Here is a 14,461-nt window from a genome sequence, read left to right as displayed (position 1 = left end):
GCAAATGCTAGCCTTGTCCATATCCTATTAACAAATAAAAAAAAACTCACTGATTGGCCAGAACAGGTTGAGTCAAAGAAATGGCAGCTTGACATTAGCCAATTTATGAAACAGCAAACAAGTTAATAAGATCAAATTTGTAGAAGTTGGGAACTCATGCTGGTTAAATACAACTGAGACTGTCAGTGTCTACCATCTACATAAATGACTTGGACTCAGGAATCAGAAATATATTTTTTAAATTGGCAAATAACACCAACTGATGCAAGAAGGAAATATACAAATCAAAAGTTAGAACACAAGATAAAGTTAAAAGGCTTGCAGGAAGGGCATGTAATTGACAGTGAAACTTCAATACAGTTAATTGCAAGGAAGCATAAAGCAGCCACACATTCTCTTGATAATAAGATATAAATGGGGTAGAGGAACAGAGGGATGTAGAGCTATGCAATCACCGAGCTTCTATAGTAGACACACATTAAGTACTCGGGTTTGTTTCTAGAGAGGTGAAAGCTGGGTTGCATTTGGTTAGACAGTGCATGGGGTTCTGTGCACAGTTTTATTATAAAAAAAGAGGAGAGAAATACAGTTCTCTTTGTCCTTAAACTTCTTTTCCTTTGGGAACTAGTGGGAGGTAATGGGAGAATTCCCATTAAGCTCTATGATGGGCACTCCTTCCACAGCCAAGATGTTCTGGGACTTGAAACCAGACCTAGGGATATTACCACTGCATCACAAAACTTCCTGAAGCTCAGGTGAAGATGCAAAAATGATCGGCAATCCAGAGCTGGTTTGGCATTACAGGCCAGAGTTCTTTTCTCTATTAGAGGCAGCTAAGGAGTAGTTTGAGAGAGGTCTTTCAAATTCAGGAAGGGCTTGATGGGGCAATGGTGGAGAAAACCTTTCTACTTATGGGTGATGGTGTAAGCAGTAGGAGTCCAAAGTTACCCACAATAAGACAGTTACTAATAAATCCATCACGGAATTCAGGAGAATCTTCTTCACCCTGGGAATGGTGAGAATATGGAATCTGCTACTGCAAGGGTTGTTAAAGCAAACAGCATATATACATTTAAGAGGAAACTGGATTAGCAAAAGAGAGAAAGGAATGTCCTTTGCTCCTGAATATCATAGTGAGATATGATAAAAGACTTGCATTGATTTGGCACCTTTCACAACTTTAGGCCACCCCAAAGCCATCTATAACCAATGAAGTACTTTTTTGCAATATACTCACTGCTTCAATGCAGGCAATGTGTACACTGCAGCTTCCACAAACAGCTCCTTGATAATGGCCCTAACCGGTTTGCATAGGTTCAGGGTTAAGTACGGGCCATGGAGAACTTCCCGCACTTCTTCAAAAACCATGCCAAGGGACCATATGAGACAGCAAACTGTTCACTTTAACATGGAATTAAAATAAGACAATAAGAATATAGGACATAGGAATTAGGAGCAGGAATAGGCAATTCAGCCCTTTTGAGTCTGCTCTGCTATTTAACATGAATATGGCTGATCTTATCCTGGTCTCAACTTCACTTTCTTGCCTGCTTCCCCATTGCCCTCTATCTTGCTTTTCATCAGAAACATGTCTTTTTTTTCTTGAATCTGATGATTGATTCTGCCTCTGGGGCAGTGAGTTCCACACATTCACAACCCTTTCAGAGAAGTAGTTTCTCCTCACCTCAGTTTTGAATCTACCATCTCTCACTCTATATCCATGATCTCTCGTTCTAGACTGTCCCCAATAGTTTGTGCTGGTGAAACTCAGCAGGTCTGACAGCATCTGTGGAGGAAGAGTTACTGTTTTGAATCTGGTATGACTCTTCATGGGAAATGAAGCAGTTCTGAACTGTCACATTGGACTGAACAATGAAGTCTGTTTCTCTCTTCACAGAAGCTGCCAGAGCTGTTGAATTTCTCCTCGCGCTTTGTTTTCATCTCAGATTTCCAATGCTGGGGCAGGATCTGGCATCTATCTCAGGTTGATGTCTCCTCTGAAAGAGAGCACTTCAGGCAGTGTAGTTCTTCCACAGTACTGACGTCTGGAGTGGGATATGAACCCAAAACCCTCTTGATGACAGTCCAAACTGCTATGCACCAAGTTATCCCTGAGAAAACACTGCCTTGTCCAGAGCTGCATCCAACATATGATGTGGAAAGTGGGTAGTTTTTGATGGAAAAACACAGATGGTGTAAATCAGACAATACAAGCATCCTTTATCACAAAACAAACCCAGTGTAAACCGATTTTAGACCATTTCCCTTTCAAGAATCAGTTTTGCGTTTTTACTACAGTAACAAGCACAGTATTAACAACTGACTTTTCAATCCTTGCTTTTTTTCCCCCCAAAAATACACAAAGAAAAGATTAAATCATCGTCTCCCATTTACTGAAATTTTTCAAGAAGTGATTCTCCAAACCCTCAAGAAGGTGCCAGTTTCTCTCAGCAAAAGCTGTTGTAAAGTTCAGGTGCAGCAGCCTCACATCTATCTCTTCCTCCCCTTGCTCAACATGTCAACTCAAGGGAGGGAGGGGTGGGTGGTCAATGACCATCAGTCAACAAATGTCCAGGGGCAAGTTCTCCTCTCGCCACCCATACTTTGTCCCTTGGTCAACTTCTTCTCTTCCAAATGACACTTCTGGAGATGGAGAACCATTGGGTGTCACATTGTTGGAACAGACATCAAAACAAGAATCTGAGCTGTGAGCCTGATAGCCAAGGAGCCAGACATCAAGCAAACTGGAAGCTTCATACAATTCCATTCCCATGTCAAAAAATTGTCTTCAGTTTCCACGTTTAACTTCCTCTGAGATCACATTCTCTACACATTTTCCAGATGCTTTCAGTTGTCATGGCACACAGGGATTGCTCTTTTTCAGCTCCACGTAGACAATCTGATATAAACATTAGTTCCAGTTTTCCAAAATGAAACACAAAATATTTTCGGAAACACGAGAGTCATTGGGTGCTTTGTAACTAACCTACATGGTTACAAAACTCTGCAACTGTAACCTGTATCAGATTAACACACACACAGTCGTCCTGTTAATACCCCCCATATCCTAAGGAAACATACTTTCTTTCTCTATTATACATCAGACATATATTTACATACTGTAAAAGCGAACACATTGCTTCTTTTTTCTCTTTAATACACTTTGTTTGTGCTAATGGCTGTCATGTCAACTCAGGCAGATGTAACTGCTATTGGAACAGCGATGATTCATAAAGCATTCTCTCTCCACTCTATTTCAAAATGCAAAAATAAACTGTGCACATAGTCTGTATACTTATCGATACTTTATATTTTGTTTTCCTTCCTGCATGAGAAATAAAAGTAATTTGCAAAAAGACAAGTTATATTTGCACAAAAAAAGACTTGCTGCACCCCCAGTACCCCACTTCTGTTTGAAATCACATATATTAAATCACTTCATTTAAATTCTTGCCAAAAATTCCATAAAAGTTCGACTTAATAATTAAAAAAAACGAAATCTGTTTTCATGGCCCTGCTTGGTTTGCATATAAAACACCCCTGATAACTGAGTCTTCCCATGCTCCAGAAATACCGTAAGGACTTGTTCAGATTTGGCACAGATGAAAGTTGACTTCTAAATATAGTTGTGAGATTTGTGTAAAGTTACCCAAAATAGACACTCAAAGGGTTATTATTTGGGGTAGCCATGGTGTCAACAAATAAAATTAGTGTGGTTCACTAGTGTGATATCCTTTCCCTTTTACTGCAACCCTCTCTGACACATACAAATATTGCATGTGCAAATCTGGCTGTTATTTCCTTAACAATAATAATATGCTCAACATAATATCAATAGTTCAGTTGTTGTCTATGTGTTTAGTATATTTCTAGGTTCAGCATCCAATTTATTTACAAATGCCATTAGAGTTTTATCACCGTTAGACTAATTCAGCCTTTAGCACCCATTTCTGCCGGAAACTCCTTCTCATATTGGATTTTTTTAAAAGTCATTTTTAAAATAAAAATCACTTTTTATCCTTAACCTCTGCTCATGCTGATCTTAATTAAAAGCACCAATATTTCTGTAAACTTTAGGAGGAATAAGTCCACAAATCTTTCATAAACACGAGCTGGTTTGAATTGGTTATGGTACAGAATGGTTGAGGGCTGAATGACCTAACCATGAGACATAAGGCAGAGTTAATAACTGCAAGACCAGCTCTGTATGCACACTCCAAAAGGATCTGTTGCATCTCAATCTACACATATTCCCAGTGCAAATGCATATTTCCACTGCAAAAGCAAAACTGAATGGGGAAAACTAAAGTACTGTCCCAGAAATCAAATTCAACTGAAGTGGGATGGCACCAGCAAAACCTATCCACCACCTCCCAAACAATCCCAAATGACCAGTTTGCTGGTCCTGTTGTCATTTTTATTTTCCCCTGCTTCCTGAAGGAACATTACAAATCCCTTCCAGTGAAAATGTAAGTACAGATTTTATATCACATTCCTAGGCCCAAATGTTCACAGTATAACTAAAAAAAAAAAACTCACCTGATAATTACATTTTCAGATGCTGGCTCTTGTTCAAAAAAAATAAAAACGAATTCTCCTAATTTAATTTTTCAACATCTGAGTGGATTGACAGCTGCTTAACGGAGGCAGCTCCTGATCACTAACATCTCCTACTTGCTAAACCCAAGAGAAATCCAACTGCTTAGGAGAAGAAGTAGAAGTTTGCCAATGGCACTGTGCCATATGCAAACAAGGACTAGGGTAATATTGGATTCTGCACCTTGTTTTTCTTTAAGCAAAATAAAAAAACTCAAAATAATGCAACAATCTGATTCAGCACCAAGATTGTATGGCACACTGCTTATTGAAAATGGCACGCAATTTTGAAGAGTCAAAGAATCTATCACTAATTATTGGTTTATTTCGTTAGCAGAGCTGGTTGGACCAAAAAATAAATCTGAACAAGTCCTGCTAGTGGGGCTGTAAATCTGGAGCAAGGGTACATAGCAGCAATGAAAAAAAAAGAGAAGGATTTTTGGAGCAAGTCTTAATACACACTTCAGAATATAATTTAATTTGCAGAGGAACAATGCTGTATCATCTGGTGTTGTTCAGTTGTAGGCACGTGTTGTGTCTATTGACAAATACACAAACACGCATACTTTGTATGGATTTTCTGCTTCACAGAATCAACAGATGAACACTAACACCCTCTCCTTCGCTGCTGGAGCTGTTGGAGATCACAGCACAGGCTGGAGTATGGACAGCTGACTGATCACCACTGTCTGCTGCTACATAATTGTCAAAGCTCAGACTTCTTTTATTGCTAAAGTATAATTTATTCCCTTTGCTCATGTTAGACTTTTTTTTAAGAAAAAGAAGTACCTTGTCAGCAGTGGAGCATCTATAAACGCACACCCATCTTTTGTTCTGTGTTTAATGAGTAATTTACTCTCCCAAACCAGCTAAGATTTACGGCTCTCCAATTTCAAACCAGATTGTACAAATCTGAAATAAAGACAGAAAGGACCAGTCTGGTAGCATCTGTGGGGAGAGAAACAGACTTGGAGTCTGAAAGAGAATCACACTGGACTCAGAACTTCAAAACTCTGTTTCTCTCCCCCCCCACAGATATTGCTGGACCTGCTAAGTTTCTCCAGCAATTCCTGTTTGTCTCTTTTTATTTTTTTTTTTCACAGGTTGGCCATCCCTAGCCGCCCTTGGACAGAGTGGCTTGTTCTGAATTTGCTCTCTGGAATTATATTAAAATATAACTCATATGCTGATTTGTTTAATAAAAACCAACCCGAATCCTTACAATTTCTAAGAACAAAACAAATCACAGGGATGAATCTTACTTTGCCACATTCTGATTCAATCATGGAAACCCTAAAATCAGCTGCTTTCTGTGCCAAAGGGGTCTGACAATTACATGTGTTTTTAAAAAAAAAGTATATTTACATCTAATTTCTGGGGCATTTTGCTTTCCCTGTGTTTTGTTATCGCTCAGCTCCTTACTCTTCTCTCACCCACCTCCCTCAATTTCCAATTTGAACATGTAGGTTTTTAAAAAATACAAGGAGGCGACTCTGCAAATGCAAAGTGAAATGTGGCGGATGTCAATTACATTGGTGGTCAGTCAGCCTTCCGGGGGAGAGAAGGTGGAAAGGAAGAGATAGATGGGAAGGGAACAAACTCTAAACGCATTTAGACCCAGAAGAGAATACTGTGAAATACTGAGAGGAGCACATATACTAATATCTGAAAGAAACACTGAGGTAGATTGTCCCAGAGAATTACATCGCACCACATCCTTCTCCCCATTTTCTCATCAGCAACAATACATTTTCAAACCCTAAACCCTTTTTTTTGTTTTTGTTTTGTGTAGACTGTAAATTGGGATTCTGTACAGTGATCTCTATAACATTAATAAAAATAAATAAAATATTAATTTTTTTGAATATAAGAAAATCTTCAGAATTACAAAAGTGTGTGAATTTTCTCTCCGGTATTGTAGTGTGAGACAGCCACTAGATGTATATTAGAGTGAGGGGCTGTCTTGGTTTCTACTAGATAATTCATATGCTACACAGAGATATAGGCACCTTAAGAGCGAACGACTTCACACTATTTACAAAGCAAAATCTGTTAATAAGCTCATTATTCCCCCCACTCACTATTAACCGTAGACTTAACCCCCATCCCCCACCCAAAGGCAGCACAATTATACACTTGAAAACCATCCTGCCCTACCTCGTCCTTTCTGGCTTTGAGTCACTTGTCCCTATCCTTTCGTCTACTCCATCCTCCCCTCTGGGATTCAGGTTTCAAATCTTGACAACAATGGCTAAGGGGAAAGCCATACCTCTACTCAACAGATGTTGCTCAGTTGATGTAACACATGCAGAAATCAACCACCCTTCTCCCTTCAGCTTTCTGGGGGCATGTGGCTGTGATGATTGACTTCCACCCTATTGGCATAACATCAACCCCAGCCCCACACCAAAACCAACCCCATTCCCTCAGCTCCATACCTACATTCCTCCTCCTCCTGAATTCCTCAACAGACAGCACTTGTGGCAACAACTTCATTATTTGGACCAATGCAGCTCAAGCCAAGGGCACATCACCATCAGCACAAGAATCATAGAATCCCTGTAGTGTAGATAGAGTCCACTGAATCTGAACAGAATCCCACCGAGACCCCGCTGTAACCCCACATTTAACATGGCTAATCTAGCTAGCTTGCACATCTTTGGACAGTGATAGGGAACTGTGGGATTTGTCAAAGGACAACCAGGGATGTGAATTAGATGTCAGACTCAGCCAGTAAATCCAGCATTCACTGACATATTAGTATTCAGTGTCCTTTGTAGAGTTCCAGTTTTTTTGCCTCTGGTCCCCAACACCCTCCATGTGGGCTTCCCAGCTGATCCTTCATGAATGAAATGGAACTGACGGGCTAGCTGGGTCACTGTTATCATGGGTTAGGGTTAGAGAGAAAGGACATGGCAAGTCCTTCCAAACAAACTGCAGAAATGTGAAAAAATGAGAATGAGCCACAATAAGCAGTAAAACACTCTTTGCAACAAGCTGCAACTTGACTGGTTGTCCTGCAATATTTACGGTACCAGGTTATTTGCCTTAGCTGCATTCGGACCCTGCTTCACACTCTCCCAATGCCACAGCTCTGCAGTTCCCACTTTATACACATTGTCTGTAATTTTATTCCATTTCACATATATCTGGCTAGGTCAGTATGCCTTGTCCATTTCCACCAGCCCTTGAGAAGATGATGGTCACCTTGAAATACTACAGTCCGTAAGCTGTATCTACACTCATGGCGCTGTTAGGAAGGCAGATGGAGGCAAGATATTATTATGGATGTGACCAATAATTTTGTTCAATTGAGACTACATTTCAATAAGTAAGCCTTGTCAGATTATCGATTAGGGAGCCAGGTCAGGCAGCAGTGTGCAGAATATGTTTTGCTGGTATCAGGTCTACCGCTGTAAGACAAATAGGGCATCCTGTAAGCACAGTGATCACTTCACACTTCCTGCGCCCATTCCTTCCAGCAGTGAGCTTGGGATGGAATCTGACTACAGCCATGGAAAATAAGAATTAAAGTGTTCGCTTGGATGCTTACTGGAGGCTATGGAGTGTGGAGACCTGAACAACACAAGCTATTTTTGTTTTATATTAAACAGCTCCTGATGGAAACAACAGTGAGTTACTGATGACTGTCATATTTTTCACTTAAGGATGGGATATTTCAACATAGACCGATGTTACTGAAGCTTAAAATTTACAGAAACCCCATGGTGAATTAAACCCCACTTCAATCTATAGAATCTGGGGGGGGTGGGGGTGGTGGGTTGGGAAAATATAACCTTCTGCTTGGCAAAAAGACAAGTTTAAACCTGATCATGTAGAGAAAACAAACATCTCAATGATTGAAGTGGGTAAATAGCTTGGGTTGGAATCATCTGGTCAGATTTTTCAAACACTATGTGAGCCAGTCAATCTGGAGCCATGAGAGACATTACAACACAGAATGAGGCCATTCAGCCCAGACTCTATGCACAGTGTGCATTGCCAGTCGATATTTGCTCACTTACAGGCTCCCTTTTCCCTAATCCCTGCTTTTGGCCGGGCAAGAGCTTCCATCGCACAATTCCAAAGGACTTATAAAGGGTTGTGGAGACAGGCAAGCTCTGTGTTGAGCAGCAGCAGGATAGTTATCCACTAAAACAGAGGGAGGCATTGCTGTAGCACAGTCACGGCACAAGCTATCAATGGAGCTTGGGTATTAGGTAAAGCACAAATACTGATACAAGAAGCATATGGCACTTCATCAGTCTTATTTACATTAAAAGTTTTCACCTTGTCTTCTGCTCCACCCTGTTCTGCCTGCACAGTTGTTTCCTACATCTTTGTATCGAATGCATGGATGGGCTCTTGTAGGTTTTCTGAGCCTCAACTAGTCACCTGTGTGTTTGTATTTCTAGCAAACACATCATCCCCTCCAGCCCAACTCTACTAGGCTAAACTCACAAGGGAACAAACGTAGCAAAACAGAAAGTACCCTTCTGCCCAGAGTCTGTGCTGACCCCCTGTAGAGCAGCCCAGTCAGGTCCTTTCTTCTGATCTACCCCTACAGCCTCACAATTTATTTTAAATCTCTCTCAACATCTCATTCAATTTCCATTTAAAATTATTATTCCAACAGACATGTGCTTGTCACTGGCTGAAGGAACACAAGTTCCTCCTCCATTACCGACAGGGGACACAAGCCAGGAATCTCTCTCATTTCAGTTTGTCCCCAGTTCCCCTCCACTTCTAGGTGGTGGGCAAGGGACAGTGGAGAAGAGGGATTTAGAGATCTTGGGTTGGTATGTACAGAAGCTGAACCCCTCTGCTCCCTAACACAAACAGGGAGTTCAGGCAAAAACAAAATCAATTTTAGTGTGAGGAATACAGATAAATTTGATTTTTTTTGTGTCTAAAAGCTTAAGCGTCACTGGGCTTTGTGTACTTTGCACAAACCCATGACATTTTTTTTTCCCTGATGTCTGTCAGGATAGCAGATTATTGATCACGACACAAGATTTACAAGTCATGAGTTGACCTGTACGTTAGACAGAACAAATGATCAATTAATTCTCTGTGGTTTCAGATTTTAGCCTAACAACACACAAACATATCAGGGACCACAATAATTCCTTCTCCAATTATTATGCAATGTAATTCCAAATATCTCTCTCTCCCTCTCACAAGTTTAAGATTAGAGTTGGTCCTCCCACCTTTGTTCTCTGCTATCTTCCAATCCAATTAAACATACATTGAGAATAAAGGGCAGGCAACTAGTTTATTCCTGGTCTGCGTTGATTTTACGTTGGTATCAAAATAGCAGTTGTAAGTTACCCTCATCCTGACCTAATCCTCCTCCCAAATCCTGCTCTAACTTGAATTGTATCTCTGCAGTCTTGAATGAGTGAGAAAAGGAGCTTAAAAGGCAATTGAGTTTTTGCCATTTGACGTGCACTGCAGTTATGAAAATATGGCACATTAGCTATTCCTTGGCTCACGCTTCCAATCCTAGGTGAACCACAGCTTTCACTTGCAAACACCTGAAACATCATATCCAAAATCTGCCTAATTAATCTCTTCCAGCTTTTTGCACCTTCCTGTCCTCACTCTACCAACTCAAATAGAGGCAGAATTCTTCTTGGAACATTCACCATTTCCTCCTGCTCATCTAATCCCCTTCAACACGGTGAGGCATAGAGATGATCTTAAGACCAGATCATTTCCTATTGGTCTTGCTGTTGAGCTCACTGACTTGCCTTGCCTCGTCTCAAAAGCCACAACAATAAAACTTTCAAGAGAGCTCTGATGAAACCTAAAGCAGAATCTGAAACCCAGAGTTTTGTTAGTTGTAGATATTTTGTTTCCTGACGCAATGTCCCTCAAACATCAGGGAAGTTGGGAGGGTGGGGGGTAAATTCTGGTATGCTAGTCCACATTTTACAAAAATAAATTGTGCCTCTGGGACTACTGGTCCCCAGAAACACACTTCTTGATTATTGCAAAGCTGTTCCTGGTGGAGAAAATACAACAAACATCAATTATGTACAAAAAAACATTACAAGTACAGGATTTGTCTTTTAAAACCCATAGACGAGAGAAAACAGCAACTATTGGTCTGAGAAACTGTTACCCAACCATTGCATCTAAAATGACCTCTAGCTGTGATTTTCTGTTTTTAGAATTATACATCAGTGTTAGGGTTTTGGAATTTGGTAGAAGATTCAGATTTACTTTCTTGTTTGTGTTCCGCAAGAATCCCACTGTTAAAAAGTTCACACTTCAGGAAAATGAAATTGGACTTTTTGTCATTTTATACCGTAGATACTTTCACGCTTAACCTTTCTTTCTAAAAGGAAATTGTTTTCCCCCAAAAATTGGGCTTAAACCTCTCAGCCTCAAGCACTCCACAGATGAAAGTTCAAAAGGTCACTTCCTGGCTAGGAACCACAGCAATGTTGATAGCAGCCTTGGAAATGCTTCACTGATATGATTTTGTTTTTGTGTGTCTATGTACACACGTGTAAGTGTGTGCGTGTCTATGTACACGTGTGTGTTCTGTGTGAGCGCTTGTGCATGTGCAATCGTGCCAATGTATCAGAATATAAAACTGTTTACAGGTGTTGAACTGTATGGGCGTGCACACACGTTTGCGCAATGTTATGTCTGTACATGTATGTAGGCACAATGTGTATGTGTACATGTTTCTACTGTTAGAGAATGCGTGTTTTGTTTCTTCACAGTTTGATTCATTTATAACCAGCCACTTGGCAGAAAAAAATATTTTTTTTTAAACAAAGGCAAAGGTCCTTTCCTTGTGTAGCAAACTGTGGCAGCCTTAATTGGGTCCCAAGGTTCTAAGGGCCCAACAACTAAAATTCAGAAAGAAATGGGAGGTAAAAGAAATGTTATGAAGGGCTTGACCTTGGCAAGGACAATATTCGCCCGTTCTTCTTCCCTCCGTTCATGTGTGTGTATGGTATGTGTTCATCATAGTTGCCTCTGAGACCCATGGTGGGGCCATTGTCCCGGCTGTGACTCAGGGGGGTCTCTGTCTGTGAGTAAGAAGACGGATCAAGTGGAATGCTTTCCATGTTCTCAAAATCCATGTCGTACTCCTCTGTGTCTGGTGGCTTGTTGTCCTCGCTGTAGTAGAAGGAGACATCTTGAAAACTCGGGTGAAGATCGTCCTTCAGCATCTCGATGATCTCCAAGAAAGTGGGCCTTGCTTTTGGATTGTACTGCCAGCACATCTGCATCAGGGTATGTCTGGAATCACAAAAGGAACACAGGAAACTATTACTGGAAGATCAAACACGAAGGAACTAAAAACAAAAGCAATCTCCACTTAGACAAAGAAGAATAAATTCTGCAAAAATAGCTGTAACATAAAGAATTATTGAAGCTTAGCGTGCTGGAGAAAAATAACATTTAGACCCATTATTGTCTATGCTAGTTCTTTGCTACAAGCAATCCAAACATAACTCTAATTCCAAGGTCCCATCCCAGTGTCAGTGTTGTCTCTGTTGGTACAGTACCACCCTGTACAGTGACACATTAGTGCATTAATGAGAGAGTGCAGCAATGTCAGAGGTGCTGCCTGTTGGATGAGACATTCAGCTGAGACCCTGTCGCCGTTTCAGGGGAATGCAAAAGATTCCATGATGCATTCTAGCAAAGAGCAACTCCCTGGTGTCCCCTCCCTTTACCCCTCATCCAACAACATAACAAAGGGCCTGCAGATTTTCTGTTCACTGTCATGTTGCTGTTTTCTGTAGTTTGCCATTTGCAAAAGTTTCGCATTTCCTATATCACAACAGTGCCGAAACAAAAAAAGCACTTCATGCGTGGCAAAACAGTTTGGGTTAGAGGAGGGAAGAGAGGAGAATGGGGAAAGAAAGGAGAGAAATTAAGGGACAGGAAGAGGGGAGGCAAGGAGAAAAGAAGGAAATGAATAGTGCAGTGCCTCAGAAATGGAATATTAGCTTGGGAAGTGGGGGGGATAAGAGAGAGACAGAATGAGGGTGAAAGTGAAAAAGGGAGGGGGAAGAGTGAGAGAGAAAGACAGAGAGAGAGAGAGCATGAGAGAGTGAGTGTGACAGAGAGACAGCGCGAGAGAGCGTGAGCGAGCGAGAGAGAGAGGGCGAGCGAGAGAGAGAGGGCGCGCGAGAGAGCAAGCAAGAAAGAGGGCGAGCAAGAGTAAGCGAGACAGAGTGAGTGAGAGGAATTGAAGTTTTGTGTTTCAAATTATCTGGGTTCCATGAGGAGCATGGCCTGGGATCAGTGATCACTGCGATATTTTAATCATAAATATCCCAGGTTGGATCCATACTGGGATACAAGCTCACTCAACTCAGCCAGAGCAATGGTAAGGATGCGAAAACTGGCATCACTAGGAACCAAGTCCACAGTCTATATTTGATGGAGATGATGGGCATAGGAGAAAGTTGGCTAACCAAAAACATGGATACTCACAATCGATCTGCGCAGTTATCTGGTCGATCCAAAAAGCCTCCATCCATAACAAACTTAAGAACCTGTTCATTTGACAGTCCTTGATATGGCTGTTCTGCTAGAGTGCTGACTTCCCAAAGCACAACTCCAAAAGACCTGACAACAAATGCAAGAGCAGTTCAAAATAACTTAAAATAGACTAACGGGCATTTCCAACCTCCATACTATTGTTATTAGAGTTACAGAAGACCACTGAGCCCTTTCTAAGTTCCTATGGAAGTTGATTCTGCACCAGCTCTCTGGTAATGCATTCCAAGTCTCAATGAGAACAATTTTCTCATTTTTTTTCTGGGTTTTTTTTTGCCAATTGCTTTGCATCTTTGACCTCTGGTAACTAATCAACTTGACGTAGGAAACTGTTACTCTCTACTTGGTCTATCATATTCCCATTCGGTTTGTCTCTTAACCTTCTGTGATCTAAGGAGAAACCTTCTAATTTCTACAATTCTCCACATAACATGTGTATTTTTCTCTTTATTCCTTCATGGGACGTAGGTTTCACTAGAGTGCCTAACAGTTGCCCTTGAAATGAGTGGTTTGCTAGGTTATTGTAACCTCAGATTTCCTTTCCTAAAGGACACTAGTGAACCAGATGGGTTTTGACAACAATCACTGACAGATGTCACCAGTACTGAGACTATAGCGTTACATTCCAGATTTATGACATGAATTTTAATTCCACCAAACTGTGGTGAGATTTGAAACCATGACCTTACTGAGTGCTAGACTTTAAATTACCAATCTAGTGACTTTACCACACCATCACCATCTCAATCATTGATATTGCCTTGGTAAAACTCTCTACACCTTTTCAGAACCTTGAAATGTTTCCTAAAATGTGGTTTCCAGAATTGCTACACAATACACCAGCTGCAACCTAGCCAACAATTTGTAAAAGTTTAGTATCACTTCCTTACTTAAAAATGTTATTTCTCTATTAATAAAGGATCTCTTATACGTTTTACAACTTCAGAGTCCTCACAAGTTGTCCTACCACCTTCGAACATTCCCAACTCTCTTTGTTTCTGTATCTGCTTTAAAATAGCACCATTTATTGTTCCGCAAATGTTTCATTATCCTGCTGGGTAACATCATCAGTGCAGCCTCCGATGAAGTGCCGTTGTGTTTTCCCGCCTGGTTTTTAAACTCTGGAGTCCGTTGAGCTGGATTGTCTCACTTCCGGTTTTCCTTCGTAGTGGAGTGTATATAGGGTCTAGCACGATGTGTTTGTTGATGGCCTTCTTAGTGGAGAACCAGGCCTCTAGGAATTCCCGTGCTTGTCTTGGCTTTGCTTGTCCCAGGATCTTGGTGTTCGACTGGGACAACACCAAGATCCTGGGACAAGCAAAGCAGAGAC

At 40.9% G+C, this 14,461-nt stretch overlaps 1 protein-coding gene across 1 annotated transcript in view; it reads right to left on the bottom strand.

Moving 5' to 3' along the window:
• Positions 1-2,376: 2,376 nt before the first annotated feature.
• The window catches only part of LOC109915409 (insulin receptor-like), a 272,296-nt gene continuing 260,211 nt past the window's right edge, over positions 2,377-14,461 (bottom strand). The window contains exons 15-16 of the mRNA XM_048613938.1: positions 13,066-13,200; positions 2,377-11,859 (exon numbers count right to left, since the gene is read on the bottom strand). Of these exons, the coding sequence (XP_048469895.1) occupies positions 11,499-11,859; positions 13,066-13,200 (496 nt within the window). The 3' untranslated portion in view covers positions 2,377-11,498. The remainder of the gene's footprint in view (positions 11,860-13,065; positions 13,201-14,461) is intronic.

This window comes from Rhincodon typus, chromosome 29 (genome assembly GCF_021869965.1).
Source record: "Rhincodon typus isolate 14 chromosome 29, sRhiTyp1.1, whole genome shotgun sequence".
In the NCBI taxonomy this organism is placed as follows: domain Eukaryota; kingdom Metazoa; phylum Chordata; class Chondrichthyes; order Orectolobiformes; family Rhincodontidae; genus Rhincodon; species Rhincodon typus.
Note: the sequence above shows the minus strand (reverse complement) of the source record. Positions and strands in the feature narration are given on the sequence as shown.